Raw genomic sequence first — 15,455 nt, forward strand, 5'->3', positions numbered from 1 at the left:
CTGTTACTTACACGCAAAACGTTTGGAAAACGGATATCGCAAACATTGCTCAGTTGTTACAATATTTTGAATTTAATAAAATTTCATAAATAAAACTTCTTTTTAATAAAATTTTTATGAAAATATGCCTTTTATTCCAAAATTACGGTCCATTTTGTTTATATGTTTTGTTTTTCTTTTCTTTTTTTTCTTATTAAATTGTTTTCACATCCTGTAAAAAAGTCAACGTTTATCACAACAAGTCTATACTTTTCTTTCAAATAAACTTTCTTACAACGAGAGCAAATGGTAAACAATATTTGTTTACCATTTCGTTTGGGAGGAAAGAATTGAAATTGGAAATTTTGGTATTTTTCTATATTTATTACACTTTTCAAACTGCAAATCTATCTTGATAGAATTGCTTTCATAATTGAAATTCATCGTTGAGAATATATGAAATTGCTTCAACAGATCTTTGAGCTTTTCTTATTTGTCTTATCTATGTTACAACACACTCTGAATTACATTCACTATACAGTTTCGATAAAAAAAATAGCATTGTCTTGTTAATCTTTACAATACCTTGTAATTTTTGTAACAAACTTATTTGTCATCCCTAATTTAAGTTATAAAAAAACATCTGTAAATCAATCGTTAAAAGTACATGAAATTTGTTCAACAGAGCTTTGAAAAATTCTCATTTTCAATTATATATTACAATGCTATGTACTCTATCAAATTCCTTCCACTTTTCATAATTGCTAATCCTTTCTGATCTATAAATCCCCTCTCTTGTCTATCAGATGAGTTTCTCTTCTTTACTTCTTTAATGATATAACAAATGTTACAATGCTAACTGTGAACAAAATAGCAATGATCATCGATTTGCATTTCTTATGATATTTGTGAAAAACAAAATATAAAAATTCAAAATAAAATTATTTTATACCAAAAAATTTGAAATATTCAATATGTTTTAAATTTATGACAGAAAATTATCGAAATAACCACCCAGCAATAAAATGGAGAAGTTCTTCCAAAGGCACAACTTTAAAAGCACTTCCAGAAGATGCACTCCCAATGATGTTCTTTATTTTAAATACCGAGGAAGTTCTTTTAATTCAATTTTTTATAACTTGTTTTTTTTCATACTTTTAATGGGTAAATTTATCTTTTTTGTTTCAAATAGGTTAAAAACAGAATAAGAATTCATAAAATGGTACAAATCATTTAAATTTTGTCGAAAAAATGCTAAATCCAATCTGAAGAAATTGTGAGTTTTTGAAAATATTTGAGGTCAAACGCTTCCGACAATCGTTAGAATCCATAAAAATTATAAAAATTATTTATTTGACAAAATATCACAGAATTTTTTAATTTACATCCAAAACATTCAATTCGGATCACACCTAAAGAAGTGATGCGGCTGTTGAAATGGTGGACTTCCGTCCTATGACAAGCCCATGTTAAATGCATCGCTTCTGCGTCAAATCCAAAAAGAACATTTTCAGTACTTTTTTGGTGACGCTTTTTTTGATGGGCCAGTAAAAAAGCATCGCCAAAAAAGTAGTGAAAATGTTCTTTTTGGATCCGGAAGTAGTGCAAGATTGACGCAGAAGCGATGAATTTAACACGGGCTTGTCATAGGATGGATGTCCACCATTTCAACAGCCGTTGCACTGAATTTGCATCACTTCTTACTCTGTGATTCAAATTCAGTGTTTTGGATGTGAATTAAAAAATGTTGTAATATTTTGACAAATAAATAATTTTTATAATTTTTTATGATTTTTAATGCACTCTAACGCTAGTCCGAAACGTTTGAATTAAAATATTTTGAAAAATTCGCAATATTTTTTGAATGGGGTTTGAATTTTTTTTCGACAAAATTTCAATAATTCGTACCATTTTATTAAAGCTTACTCTGTTTTTAACCTTTTTGAAACAAAAAAAAAATAAATTTACCCATTAAAAATAAGAAAAAAGCGAGTTATAACTAATCGAATTAAAATAACTTCTTATGTAGTTGAAATAAAGAACATCTTTGGGAGTACATCTTTTGGAAGTGCTTTTAAAGTTGTGCCTTTGGAAGAACTTCCAAATTTTTTTGCTGGGTACTTCAATTCTTCTTGCGAACCGTAACATATTCCTCGTATTTCGCAGCATAACATATATGGATACATTTCCAGATTTTCTCTGCTTTAAATTTCCCATTTGTTGTACAATGTTTCAATTTGACTGACAATCAAAGTGGCAACATGACAACTGACATAACATGAAAGAAAAAATGTTTGGGCTAAGGTCAACTTGACTTTAATAATTCAGAAAAATTTTTTAAATTTAATGAAATTAAATTTAAATTTAATCTTTAAATTTGTTGTCTTTTTGCATCTTGACTACACGCAAAGAAAAAAACGTTTGGAAAACGTGTACCGAAAACGTTTTTCTTTTGTTAGAGTTTTTTGAATTGCTTCGAAAATTTTAAACTTTTATCACCAAAAAAATTCGTTTGTTACAAAATTTTTATTTTTTCAATAAAAAAAGTTATTTTTGAAATAACAACACAGTCCATTTAGTTTATATCAAACACTGTTCTTTTCTGACTTTAGGTCTTTAATAAGACACATTTTACAGTTCAAAATTTAATATAGTACAATGTAATGTTGAACATTTTTTCGAAATCTTCCGAACATATGTAGAATGTATGTAAAAAAAAAAAAAAACAAAACAAAAAAAAAACATTGGTCGAAGCAGGGATCGAACCCACGACCCTTGGCATGAGAGTCAGACGTAGCAACCACTGCTCCACGGTGCCAAACTAAATGTTTGTTTCCGTTAAATAAACTTTGTTTATTCGGTTCGTGGGCGCCGCAAGCTATGCTATATAAATATAACTTATATGGATAATTATCTATTGATGACCATAACAGGTACATAGCTCAGTGGTTAGTGTGTTGGCTTACAAAGTGCATGGTCCGCGGTTCGATTCTCCGTCCAGGCGAAAGGTAAAAAAAATTTTAAAAATTTATAAAATCGTATAATTTCTTCTACATTGTTGGTATTACAGGAAAAGGTGTTAAGAACTAAAAATCCTCGTGGATGTGAGAAAGATGTGAGGGACAATGCAATTAGCAAGAAAATAATGTTTTTTTTTTTTGAGCTAGTCTTTATGAAATTGTTTTTACGTCCTGGAAAAGAATAAACGTTTATCACAAAAAGTATATACTTTTCTTCCAAATACACTTCCTTACAGCGAAAAGCAAATGAGAAACGAACTTTGTTTGTCTAAAATTTCGTTTGGGAGGAAAGAATTATTTTTTTGCGTGTACAAAGCAAAAAATCGTTCAAATATAGGACATGTTTTTCAACACTTTATTTTAAAGACGCTTTTTACTTGAAACATAGCATACTTTTTACTGGAAGTTGAGTCTTAATTTGGAAAATAAAGTTGTTGTTAAGTCGTTTTTAAAGGATTTTGATAGTATACTCGTATGAAGAAAAAAAAAACGCTAAAAAAGCGAAATATTAAAATTTACTTCCTAGAAGCAAGTACGCAAAACCCAAATTTAAAAGAGAATTGTGTCTGACAAGTATCCTTACTTGTATTCTCCGCTTCTTTGGCTCGGAATCAGTACCAAAATTTTTAAAGTAAAGACAAAATCTTTGGAAACGGGCATGCTTTTTTTTCAGTGCAGGTTCTTTATAAGAAATGATAAACATGAACTGTTTTTATTAGAAACATAAAGAGATAGATTTGATATGTTTAAAAAGTCGATTAGATTAAAAATGTGTATATGATGCTATTATTATTCTCACAACTGTATATAACAACTAAATATTGTAGCAACCAATTGGAATACTCTCTGAATTAATAAAGAAAGTACTCTTATGAGGAGATTATGACTCACTCTCACTGACATATAATAATGCTATTTTTTTATTTACAATTATACTGATCATGCGTGTTTGGAGATTTGTTAGAATCTATTTGCTATTAGTTGTTGTCCATATTATCTATAAATTCTACAAACTATACAAACTATAATATATAATAACTTTAACTCTGGTGTTGAGTATTGCATTCCATGGATTCAATACAAATCAATTGGAACCTTAACCAAGCCAAGTTGGCTTGTACTTTTAACTTTGTATATGTAAATATATGATAATAACATAAACAAACGCAAGCCAGTCGTTTATATTTGCTTGTATATTTCCAATACGAAAAAAAAATGAAAGAGAGTATCAGTAACTTGACTATAGTTGTCAATGAAATATCTCGAAGCGGATGCAATGTGGTCGAATTTTTTTGTTATTTTGGGTTTACTTACATTTCTCAATTTTCTCTATGAAAGTTTAAGATCACCGCTGCAATTGTTATATCACAAATGTTTACAATATCAGAATAAGGATATACCGTTAACAAGGAAATTTGGAAAATGGGCAGGTAAGTTTAATGGTGCTTTCTTTAGAATTTGTATCGAAGTTTATTGGCATTAGGACAATTAAAATTTTTACGACAATAGAGTTCAAATTATTATTAAGCGTATATAAAGGGGAGTAACCGCAATAAATAATCGTTCATATTTATTGGTAAAGTAGCTTACAATAAAGAAGTTAAAAATCTTAGCAATTCATTTCTACTTTAAGGTGGGTATTAAGTTCAAGTTTAGCCGCTAAAATCGTCATTTTTCACGATTACTTTTCTTTAATAATCCATTTTAAGGAATACAAACTTTGTGAAAATTTGCTTTGGGCTATTCCCCATCAAGTTATAATAAAATTTGCAACAAAAATGTATTATTTTATGACTTTTTTGCTGATTTAGTTTTCACTTTAGAAATTAGAACTCACCTTTACTCTAGCTCTTGTATGTTCACGGCAGTAATACCAGAGAGTAGGAAAATACATGGGAACGAAACTGTGTAACGAAAATGCGCCAGTATGTGGCAGTCATGAGGAAAGATAAAATAAATCTCTCTAATGTCATGAAGTTTTTGTCGGCGTTTCACTCAAATATCAGTTTGAGTCAGCGTCAAGTCTCTGCCGGCTTTAGAAAACTTAAAGGAAATAGGATTTAGAACCTACTTTGTAATAACAAATGTTCGTTTTTTATACCCTCCACCATAGGATGGGGGGTATATTAACTTTTTCAATCCGTTTGTAACAAATCGAAATATTGCTCTAAGACCCCATAAAGTATATATATTCTGGGTCGTGGTGAAATTCTGTGTCGATCTGAGCATGTCCGTCCGTCCGTCCATCCGTCCGTCCGTCTGTTGAAATCACGCTAACTTCCGAACGAAACAAGCTATCGACTTGAAACTTGGCACAAGTAGTTCCTATTGATGTAGGTCGGATGGTATTTCAAATGGGCCATATCGGTCCACTTTTACGTATAGCCCCCATATAAACGGACCCCCAAATTTGGCTTGCGAGGCCTCTAAAAGAAGCAAATTTCATCCGATCCGACTGAAATTTGGTACATGGTGTTACTATATGGTCTTTAACAACCATGCAAAAATTGGTCCACATCGGTCCATAATTATATATAGCCCCCATATAAACCGATCCCCAGATTTGGCTTGCAGAGCCTCTAAGAGAAACAATTTTCATCCGATCCGGCTGAAATTTGGTACATGGTGTTAGTATATGGTCTTTAACAACCATGAAAAAATTGGTTCATATCGGTCCATAATTATATATAGCCCCCATATAAACCGATCCCCCGATTTGACTTGCAGAGCCTCTAAGAGAAGCAAATTTCATCCGATCCGGCTGAAATTTGGTACATGGTGTTAGTATATGGCCTCTAACAACCGTGCAAAAATTGGTCCATATCGGTCCATAATTATATATAGGCCCCATATAAACCTATCACCAGATTTGACCTCCAGATTTGAAAATTCTTCCCATTCGGTTGAAATTTAGTACGTGATGTTAGTATAGGGTATCCACAACCATGCAGGAATTGGTTCCTATCAGTCCATAATAATATATAGCTCCCATATAAACCGATCCCCAGATTTGACCTCCGGTGCCTTTTGGAGGAGCAAAATTCATCCCATCTGGTTGAAATTTGGTACGTGGTGGTAGTATATGATATTTAAGTCTTTAGTCTTTCGTAGAAGTTTCTACGCAATCCATGGTGGAGGGTACATAAGATTCGGCCTGGCCGAACTTACGGCCAGGCCGAATATAATATTTTCATTCAATTACATTTTGAAACTATAATGTTTCTATAACCAATTTATCAAAGCAGCGCTAGGAACACAACGCCGGTAATACCACAACCCTGCCGTCGTTGTGAGACATCTATACAGTTGATATTTATTTTTTTGCCGAAGAACCATTTTCATCCTCTTGTATTTCCTACTCTCTGGCTATATACTAGGTAACGGGTATAAGCACATATCATATAAGAAAAAAATCGTATATAAGAAAATATAGAAAAACCACCATGTCTTTTTGCTGCGTTTTGGTGCGAAAAATGTTTCATATAAGAAAAATGTGTACAAGAAAAAAACTGATAAAAAATATGGCAATAACACAAGACCAAAATCTCATTATATTTATGTGTAGAATTGTCCATTTTCTGTTTATTTTATTATATTGAAGTTATTTATTATCCTTGTTAGTTTTTTATTTTGAGATTATACTAAATCATAGGAAAGGACTTGTGGTGTCACAAAAGCCTATAAAATTTGGAACCTGTAACATATTGACTGTCAATATTTTAATTAATTTAATTTAATTTAATTTAATTTAATTTAATTTAATTTAATTTATTTATTTTCATATGTAACTAAGCCTTACAAAGGCCTTATACAGTTACTTAAATCAACATTTTAAATACTACTCAAAACAATTCTCTTATTTCTAACATTAATACACTAACAATAATACAACAACAGGATACTACTCTATTATAATGTATAATAAAATTAAAATTATAAATATTTGGACACATATTACAAAATATAACATAAAGTATAAAAAAATATAAATAAACAAATAAAACAAAACATATAACCTATACAACAAAAAATCATAATTACAAAAATATATACATTAAAGAAAAAAAAAAATAAATAAATAAATAAAACTAAAACTTATTTTAAAAAATGTATATAAATAACACCACTTTATGAAACGTACTTTCTCTCTTTCAAAAACTACTCTAAGTTAAGTTTTATTTATTTTATTCTAATTGCTCCGATTGGAATTCTTAAATTTTCCATTTTAATTTTTTTAATAAAAAAAATGTTAATTTTTTCTAAAGAAGATTTTTGTGAAAGAAATTCCTTTTATAAATGTATATGCTTATTAGAAACTTTTTTCTTATATGCAATAACTGTCTATAAGAAAACAATATAATAATTCAAATTAATTCGTAACATCCCCTTTTGTCTAAATTATTGTTAATGATTAATGTCAATTTGATAGATTACTACACGCAAAGAAAAAAAACGTTTGGAAAACGTGTACCGAAAACGTTTTTCTTTTGTTAGAGTTTTTTGAATTACTTCGAAAATTTTAAACTTTTATCACCAAAAAAATTCGTTTGTTACAAAGTTTTTATTTTTTCAATAAAAAAAGTTATTTTTGAAACAACAACAGAGTCCATTTCGTTTATATCAAACACTGTTCTTTTCTGACTTTTGGTTTTTTACAGTTCAAAATTTAATATAGTACAATGTAATGTTGAACATTTTTTCGAAATCTTCCGAACATATGTAGAATGTATGTAAAAAAAAAAAACAAAACAAAAAAAAAACATTGGTCGAAGCAGGGATCGAACCCACGACCCTTGGCATGAGAGTCAGACGTAGCAACCACTGCTCCACGGTGCCAAACTAAATGTTTGTTTCCGTTAAATAAACTTTGTTTATTCGGTTCGTGGGCGCCGCAAGCTATGCTATATAAATATAACTTATATGGATAATTATCTATTGATGACCATAACAGGTACATAGCTCAGTGGTTAGTGTGTTGGCTTACAAAGTGCATGGTCCGCGGTTCGATTCTCCGTCCAGGCGAAAGGTAAAACAATTTTAAAAATTTATAAATTCGTATAATTTCTTCTACATTGTTGGTATTACAGGAAAAGGTGTTAAGAACTAAAAAAAAACTAGTTGATGTGAGAAAGATGTGAGGGAAAATGCAATTAGCAAGAAAATTTTTTTTTTTAGTTAGTCTTTATGAAATTGTTGTTACATCCTGGAAAAGAATAAATGTTTATCACAAAAAGTATATACTTTTCTTCCAAATACACTTCCTTGCAGCGAAAAGCAAATAAGAAACGAACTTTGTTTGTCTAAAATTTCGTTTGGGAGGAAAGAATTATTTTTTTGCGTGTAGTTTGTTTTATCTGGCATTCTAAATACTCAAGTAGAAGAATCGGTCTTTCTGGCGACTTGGTGAAATTTTTTTTTTAATAGATCTTAAGATATAAGCTTATATATGAGGCTATATTAGAAAATTGATTTGCTCCCATTTTCATGAAACTCCTTTAGCTCACTAACTTTTAAACAGTTCTATGCCAGTTAGGAATTTAACTGCCGATTATTTTTCAATTAAAGTTAACTCGGAGAGAAGATATCTGCAAGAAGATATAACTGAAGAACAAACTTGCGTTAAGCTCAAAACTAATATATGTGAAATCTTTCTACAGCAATTACTGGTTCCACAGATGGCATTGGAAAGGCTTATTCTCTAGAATTGGCCAAGAAAGGATTTAATATAGTTTTAATTTCCCGAAATGACGGCAAACTAAAAACATTGGCAAAGGAAATAGGCAAGAGATAATTTGCTATATAAAATTTGTAATAAAACTAATTACATTTTTTAGAGGACAAATTTGGAGTTGATGTTTTTCCTGTGAAAGCTGATTTTACACAAGGTTTTTCTTTGTATGAGAAATTATTTCATGAGCTGGATAAGAAACCAATAGAACTTTTGGGTAAGTTTGCTCGATTGCATAAAGGTCAGTACTATGTTCGCTTTTCGCGTTGAAATTTTCGTGGTTACTTTAATAAACAGTTTAATACAAAGCAGATAAATTAGCTCAATTTATGCGCAGTGTTTTATTCCTCTAGATTTCGGCAAAAATTTACAAGAATATTTTTGTTTTCATTTATAATTTTCATTAATTGAAGGAAAAATAATCGCGAAAATAAAGTGATTTTCAACTTGAAAACCAAACATAGTACCCACCTTAAGTGTGGATATGATTAAGTGTGGATATTTGATGTTTCAAGAATATACAACCAAAAAAGGAATATGACTACCTCCTAGAGCAAAATGCTATTTTTTGGATGGTGAATGTGTTACATTTTTGTCGCAACCATGTTATTTTTTCACATTTCGAGAAAACAATATTTTCAATGTTTCCGGGAAAAGATAACATTTTTCTCTTGAAACATCACAGCAAAAAAATTTGGAAGTTCTTCCAAAGGCACAACTTTAAAAGCACTTCCAGAAGATGCACTCCCATTGATGTTCTTTATTTTAACTACACAGGGAGTTTAATTCAATTTTTTATAACTTGATTTGTTCATACTTTTAATGGGTAATTTTAATTTTTTTTTTCAAATAGGTTAAAAAATGAGTAAGAATTCATAAAATGGTACAAATCATTTAAATTTTGTCGAAAAAATGCGGATTACACCTAAAGAAGTGATGCAAATTCAGTGCAACGGCTGTTGCAATGGAGGACTTCCGTCCTATGACAAGCCCATGTTAAATTCATCGCTTCTGCGTCAATTATGCACCACTTCCGGATCCAAAAAGAACACTTTCATTACTTTTTGGCGACGCTTTTTTTGCTGGGATGTTTCCTCCTCTAGGTGTAGGTTAGGTTAGGTATAGTGGCAGCCCGATGTATCAGGCTCACTTAGACTATTCAGTCCATTGTGGTAAGACCAATCAGTTGATGCGGCTTTAGGGGAAGAATTGCCAAAACTAAATTCGTGTATATAGGCAATTTGATCCCAAATAAAATGTATAAAATGTAAAAATGGCCCCATTTTTTCATTGAGCTTCACCACCTTTTATATGAAAGTTCCTATTTCCTTTATTTGTTTATATTTACAGTAAATAATGTTGGTATTGGCCACAATCCACCTGGTACTATTTGTACTTTTACTGCTCAACATTTGTGGGATATGATGAACGTGAATATTGGAGCAGCTACACAATTAAGTCGGTATTTTATAGATCTGTGGTATCGCACCAGTAAAAAAGGCTGTATTGTTAATGTATCCTCGATTACGGCCAATAGTCCGTGTCCTTATGGCGCAGTCTATGGAGCAACAAAGGCCTATCTAAATAGCCTAACAATAGCCCTTCAACATGAGGTAAAATCAATGGGTATTGAAGTTCAATTACTATCGCCACACTTTGTGGCTACCGAAATCAACAACTATTCCACGTTTATAAGGAAAGGATATCTTCTAAGCCCCCAACCTGAAATATATGCCAAATGGGCAGTTAACACTTTGGGTAAATGTGATATGACCACAGGATATTTGTGGCATGGTATAATGGTAAGTGATAATAAAACACCTAACATAGTAGTTAATATTTTATTCTGAAAACTAATATTTTGATTTTTGCAGCATACAATTTTATCCGTCTTGCCATTGCGTTGGAGATGCAAACTTGTAATGTTACATTGTAGTGTATTTTCAGATAATGTTTCAAATTTTTTGGATAAATTTCAAACATCCAAAGAAGAAATTGCAAAATAGTTTTCGATGAAATGTTAACATAAATTTAAGTAAGGATATTCCCAAGTGAATCTACTAAAAAGTAAAAATACAAAAAAACAAAAACGAATTTAGTCACTAAACTGTATAAAGAAATTTTTAATTTTTCACTTAGGTAGGTATTTGTTCTAAGATAAATTATTAAATAAAAGTAACTACTAAAGAACAACAATAACAATAAAAATAAGTTACATTTAGCATTGGATTTTATATTGGTTTTTGTGTGTACCTTCAACATGATATACATATAATAGGAATACCCGTTTCTTTTACTTTATTTTAGTCAAATTCTGATTTAGAATATATAAATTAGTATTTAGACAAATGAAACCCTCCATCCTTTGGTGACGAGATCCTTTTGACACAACAAACCATACATTTCTCGTGAAATTTTAAAATATAGTTTTTTTTTTCGACTACTACTCATATTTTAAGAAATATACAACAATTTCAATAGTCATATTTAGTGTTGTCTGTTGATTTGCATTTAGTGTTTAGAACATAGCTTATTACTAATTCATAAAAAATTAAGATTCATAACGCGCGGGCCAAAGCTAGTTTTTTATGCAAATAACTCTATTAGTTTTTATGCATTAACTCCGCAAGATCAAGTTCAGCTTTCTTTTATTGCAAATGAATGTCATTTCGCCAACTTGCTTTGCACAATATTAAGAATTTTCTTATTTGAAGATAATAATGGAAAATAACTCACACAGATCTTTTTATCTGAATTAATCACGTAATTAATTATTCAAATTAATTTTTTAATTGAAATTGCTTCAATCGCGATCAAATCAATCATAACAAGTAAAGAAAGTCTAAAGTCGGGCGGGGCCGACTATATTATACCCTGCACCACTTTGTAGATCTACATTTTCGATACCATATCACATCCGTCAAATGTGTTGGATCATATAAAGGGTGGTTAAATTGCAAGGACCGATGTTGAATGTGAACCACACACACCTAAACGTCAAGTTTTTTTTCCAAATTTTATTTGACATTTCTCTATTTCAGACTTACTCAATTTGAATCTTGGAGAGATACACAATCCAACAACGTGTTAAATGGTTCCAAGAAATGGCAACAGTGGATGATCAATTTTCGAATAAAATCATCTTCAGTGATGAGGTACATTTTCACCTCAGTGGATTCGTCAATAAACAGATTTGCCGCATTTGAGCGAATGAGAATCCAAGAGTGATTGTCGAAAAACCAATGCACCCACAAAGAGTGACTGTTTGGTGCGGTTTATGGGCTGGCGGCATCATCGGGCCGTATTTTTTCCAAAATGAGGCCGATCAGGCAGTTACTGTGAATGGTGTTCGCTATCGTGAGATGATAACGAACTTTTTATGGCCCGAATTGGAAGATATGGATGTGGACGATATGTAGTTTCAGCAGGACGGTGCCACTTGCCACACAGCTAACGAAACAATGGATGTTTTGCGCAACAAATTCAATGGCCGTGTTATCTCACGTAATGGCGATGTTAATTGGCCGCCAAGATCATGTGATTTGACACCGTTGGACTTTTTTCTTTGCGGTTATTTGAAAGAAAAGGTGTACGTCGATAAGCCAGCAACAATTCAAGAGCTAAAGGATGAGATAATTCGGCACATTAACGGCATAGAACCTCCATTATGCCTCAGCGTCATCGAAAATTTGGACCATCAGATGAAGATGTGCCACCGAGGTCGCGGCGCCCATGTGGCCGATATTTTCTTCCATACATAATTGAGTAATACCAATATATCATAATAAAATAAAATTACAATAATTTCCTAAATAGTTTGTGTTTTATTCAAAATCAACATCGGCCCTTGAAATTTTAACCACCCTTTATATAAAGGTTTGTTCCAAATGCATACATTTAAATATCACTCGACAGAATTTGATAGATTTCTACAAAATCTATAGACTCAAAATTTAAGTCGGCTAATGCACTAGGGTGGAACACAATGTTAGTAAAAAAAATATGGGAAACATTTAAATCTGAAGCAATTTTAAGGAAACTTCGCAAAAGTTTATTTATGATTTATCGCTCGATATATATGTATTAGAAGTTTAGGAAAATTAGAGTCATTTTTACAACTTTTCGACTAAGCAGTGGCGATTTTACAAGGAAAATGTTGCTATTTTGACCATTTTTGTCGAAATCAGAAAAACATATATATGGGAGCTATATCTAAATCTGCACCGATTTCAATCAAATTTAGCACAGATGACTATATTGCTAATTGTACTCCTAGTGCAAAATTTCAAACAAATTGGGCCAAAACTCTGGCTTCTGGGGCCATATAAGTCCATATCGGGCGAAAAATATATATGGAAGCTATATCTAAATCTGAACTGATTTCAATGAAATTTGGCACACATGACTATACTATCGATTATACTCCTTGTGCAAAATTTCAAGCTAATCGGGATAAAACCCTGGCTTCTGGGTCCATATTAGTGCATATCGGGCGAAAGGTATATATGGGAGCTATATCTAAATATGAATCGTTTTCAACCAAATTTGGCACGCATAGCTACAGTACTAAATCTACTCCCTGTGCAAAATTTCAACCAAATTGGGCCAAAACTCTGGCTTTTAGGATCATATTAATCCATATCGGGAGAAAGATATATATGGGAGCTATATCTAAATCTGGCTTCTAGGGACATATAAGTTCATATCGGGCGAAAGATATATATGGGAGCTATATATAAATCTGAACCGATTTCAATCAAATTTTGCACACTTGACTATACGACTAAGTGTTATGTTTGTACAAAATTTCAAGCAAATCGGTATAAAACTCTGGCTGCTGGGTCCATATTAGTGCATATCGGGCGAAAGATATATATGGGAGCTATATCTAAATCTGAACCGATTTCTTTCAAAATCAATAGGGTTCTATTCTGACCCAAATTAGGAACATGTGCCAAATTTGAAGGCGATTGGACTTAAATTGCGACCTAGACTTTGATCACAAAAATGTGTTCACAGACAGACGGACGGACAGACGGACATGGTTATATGGACTCAGGGACCCACCCTGAGCATTATTGCCAAAGACACCATGTATCTATCTCGTCTCCTTCTGGGTGTTACAAACATACACGGACGAAAAAGACTGTTTTTCATATGGTTGGGTGTAAAAATTATATGTTTGGAATTCATATTTTTTAAGTGCAAGCATATAATGTTCAAAAGCTAGCATAACATGTTTGGGACATATATGTTAATATGTTAGAACATATTATGTTTGGGACATAAAATGTTTGTAAATATAATATGTTTAGATGCAAACATATATTAACTTGGAAATAGCCTATAAACATATATGTGTTTAGAAAGAGAGACCTAGAGAGTATGCTGCAAGTAAAATAATGGAAGTAACCAATTGGCGCCTTAAAAATATATCCACGCAAAGAAAATTTCATTAAAATTTGTTACTACCAGTGTATCTCTAAGGTGAAACATAATATGTTTGAACAATACAAACAATATTTTGTTTGGACCAATCCTGAAAATATATATGCTTGAAGCAAAATGTGTTTGGGATATACGTTACAGAAGCGATTTTTTTTTTTTTGAGGGTGTATGCACTAACTTATAATACCCTGTCCACAGTGTGGCGCAGGGTATAAAAATAAAACTATATGTATCAATTAAATATGTAATCGATTTTGATCTTAAAACTCAATTTATTTTGTTAACTGCGACATTCAATTATTTATTGTATTTTCATTTATTTCGATTTATTCAGCCCTTTGATGAAAATTGTAATTTTATAAAAGTTTATATGATTTAGTTTTATCGTATGTATTTTCGATTTATATTTCCGATTATAGTTGGATTTCCGAACAAAATTTTCAATTATATTTTTGATTGAAAATATTTTTTTCTGTCATCAACATATTTTAATTAAAAATGTAAAAGCTTTCAATCGGTTTAATAACACTAATTTTTCAATTTCAAAAATATAATTGAATCAATTAATTTCATAATTCATCACGTTTTCTATTTCAATCAACTTTTTTATTAGAAATATTTTGGAGATATTTTTTTCACAAAAATTTTTCCATGCAAAAAAAATTATAACAACGCAAAACCCCAAGAGGGATATTCCATTTCAATATTTCATACCACTATGTTTTTCTATTCATTAAACATTTATAACAAAGCATAAACCAAAGAGAGATATTGCGTTTCGCATGATTTCATTAAAATTTCAAAATAAATCCGATAAATCTAACTAAAATGAAACCTCCCAGAAATTGACTCAAACGTTCGCCGAATATTTGGCCACATTCGAGAGTAGTCCATTTGTGAGAGGTTTTTTTTAATGTGACAATATAGCAAACGTCCCAAGAAAATTGTTTTCTTTTGAAACATGTTCGGAGTGTCCAAGATTGAGAGGCTTCACTGTATATTGAATTTCTTTTCATTAAATTTTTGGTATTAATTTTAAATCAGAAACAGTAAATTCAAGCAATTATTCAAGTGTTATTTATATTAATAAACTAAACTAATTAATAATAAAATTTGGCGCCATTAGTGTTGCCAGTATTTTTCTGGCTCTTGTCCCCAAATTATGATGTTTTCCTCCCCAAAAATCCCCAATTTAAATATAAATTCCTCATAAAAATCCCTAGTACCCCGGCCCGACACATAGATGGCGTCGCTAGTATTAAATGCATATTATTTTTATA

General features: G+C 31.1%; 1 protein-coding gene across 1 annotated transcript; it reads left to right on the forward strand.

Annotated features, from left to right (window-relative positions):
• Window positions 1-4,218: 4,218 nt before the first annotated feature.
• Window positions 4,219-10,834, forward strand: LOC142227271 (inactive hydroxysteroid dehydrogenase-like protein 1). Its single transcript, XM_075297711.1, has 5 exons — window positions 4,219-4,429; window positions 8,657-8,779; window positions 8,834-8,944; window positions 10,078-10,529; window positions 10,602-10,834. Exons 1-5 carry the CDS (start codon window positions 4,252-4,254, stop codon window positions 10,731-10,733), a joined length of 996 nt encoding a protein of 331 aa, XP_075153826.1. The 5' UTR covers window positions 4,219-4,251; the 3' UTR covers window positions 10,734-10,834.
• Window positions 10,835-15,455: the final 4,621 nt, after the last annotated feature.

This window comes from Haematobia irritans, chromosome 2 (assembly GCF_050003625.1).
Source record: "Haematobia irritans isolate KBUSLIRL chromosome 2, ASM5000362v1, whole genome shotgun sequence".
NCBI classification, from domain to species: Eukaryota; Metazoa; Arthropoda; class Insecta; order Diptera; family Muscidae; genus Haematobia; species Haematobia irritans.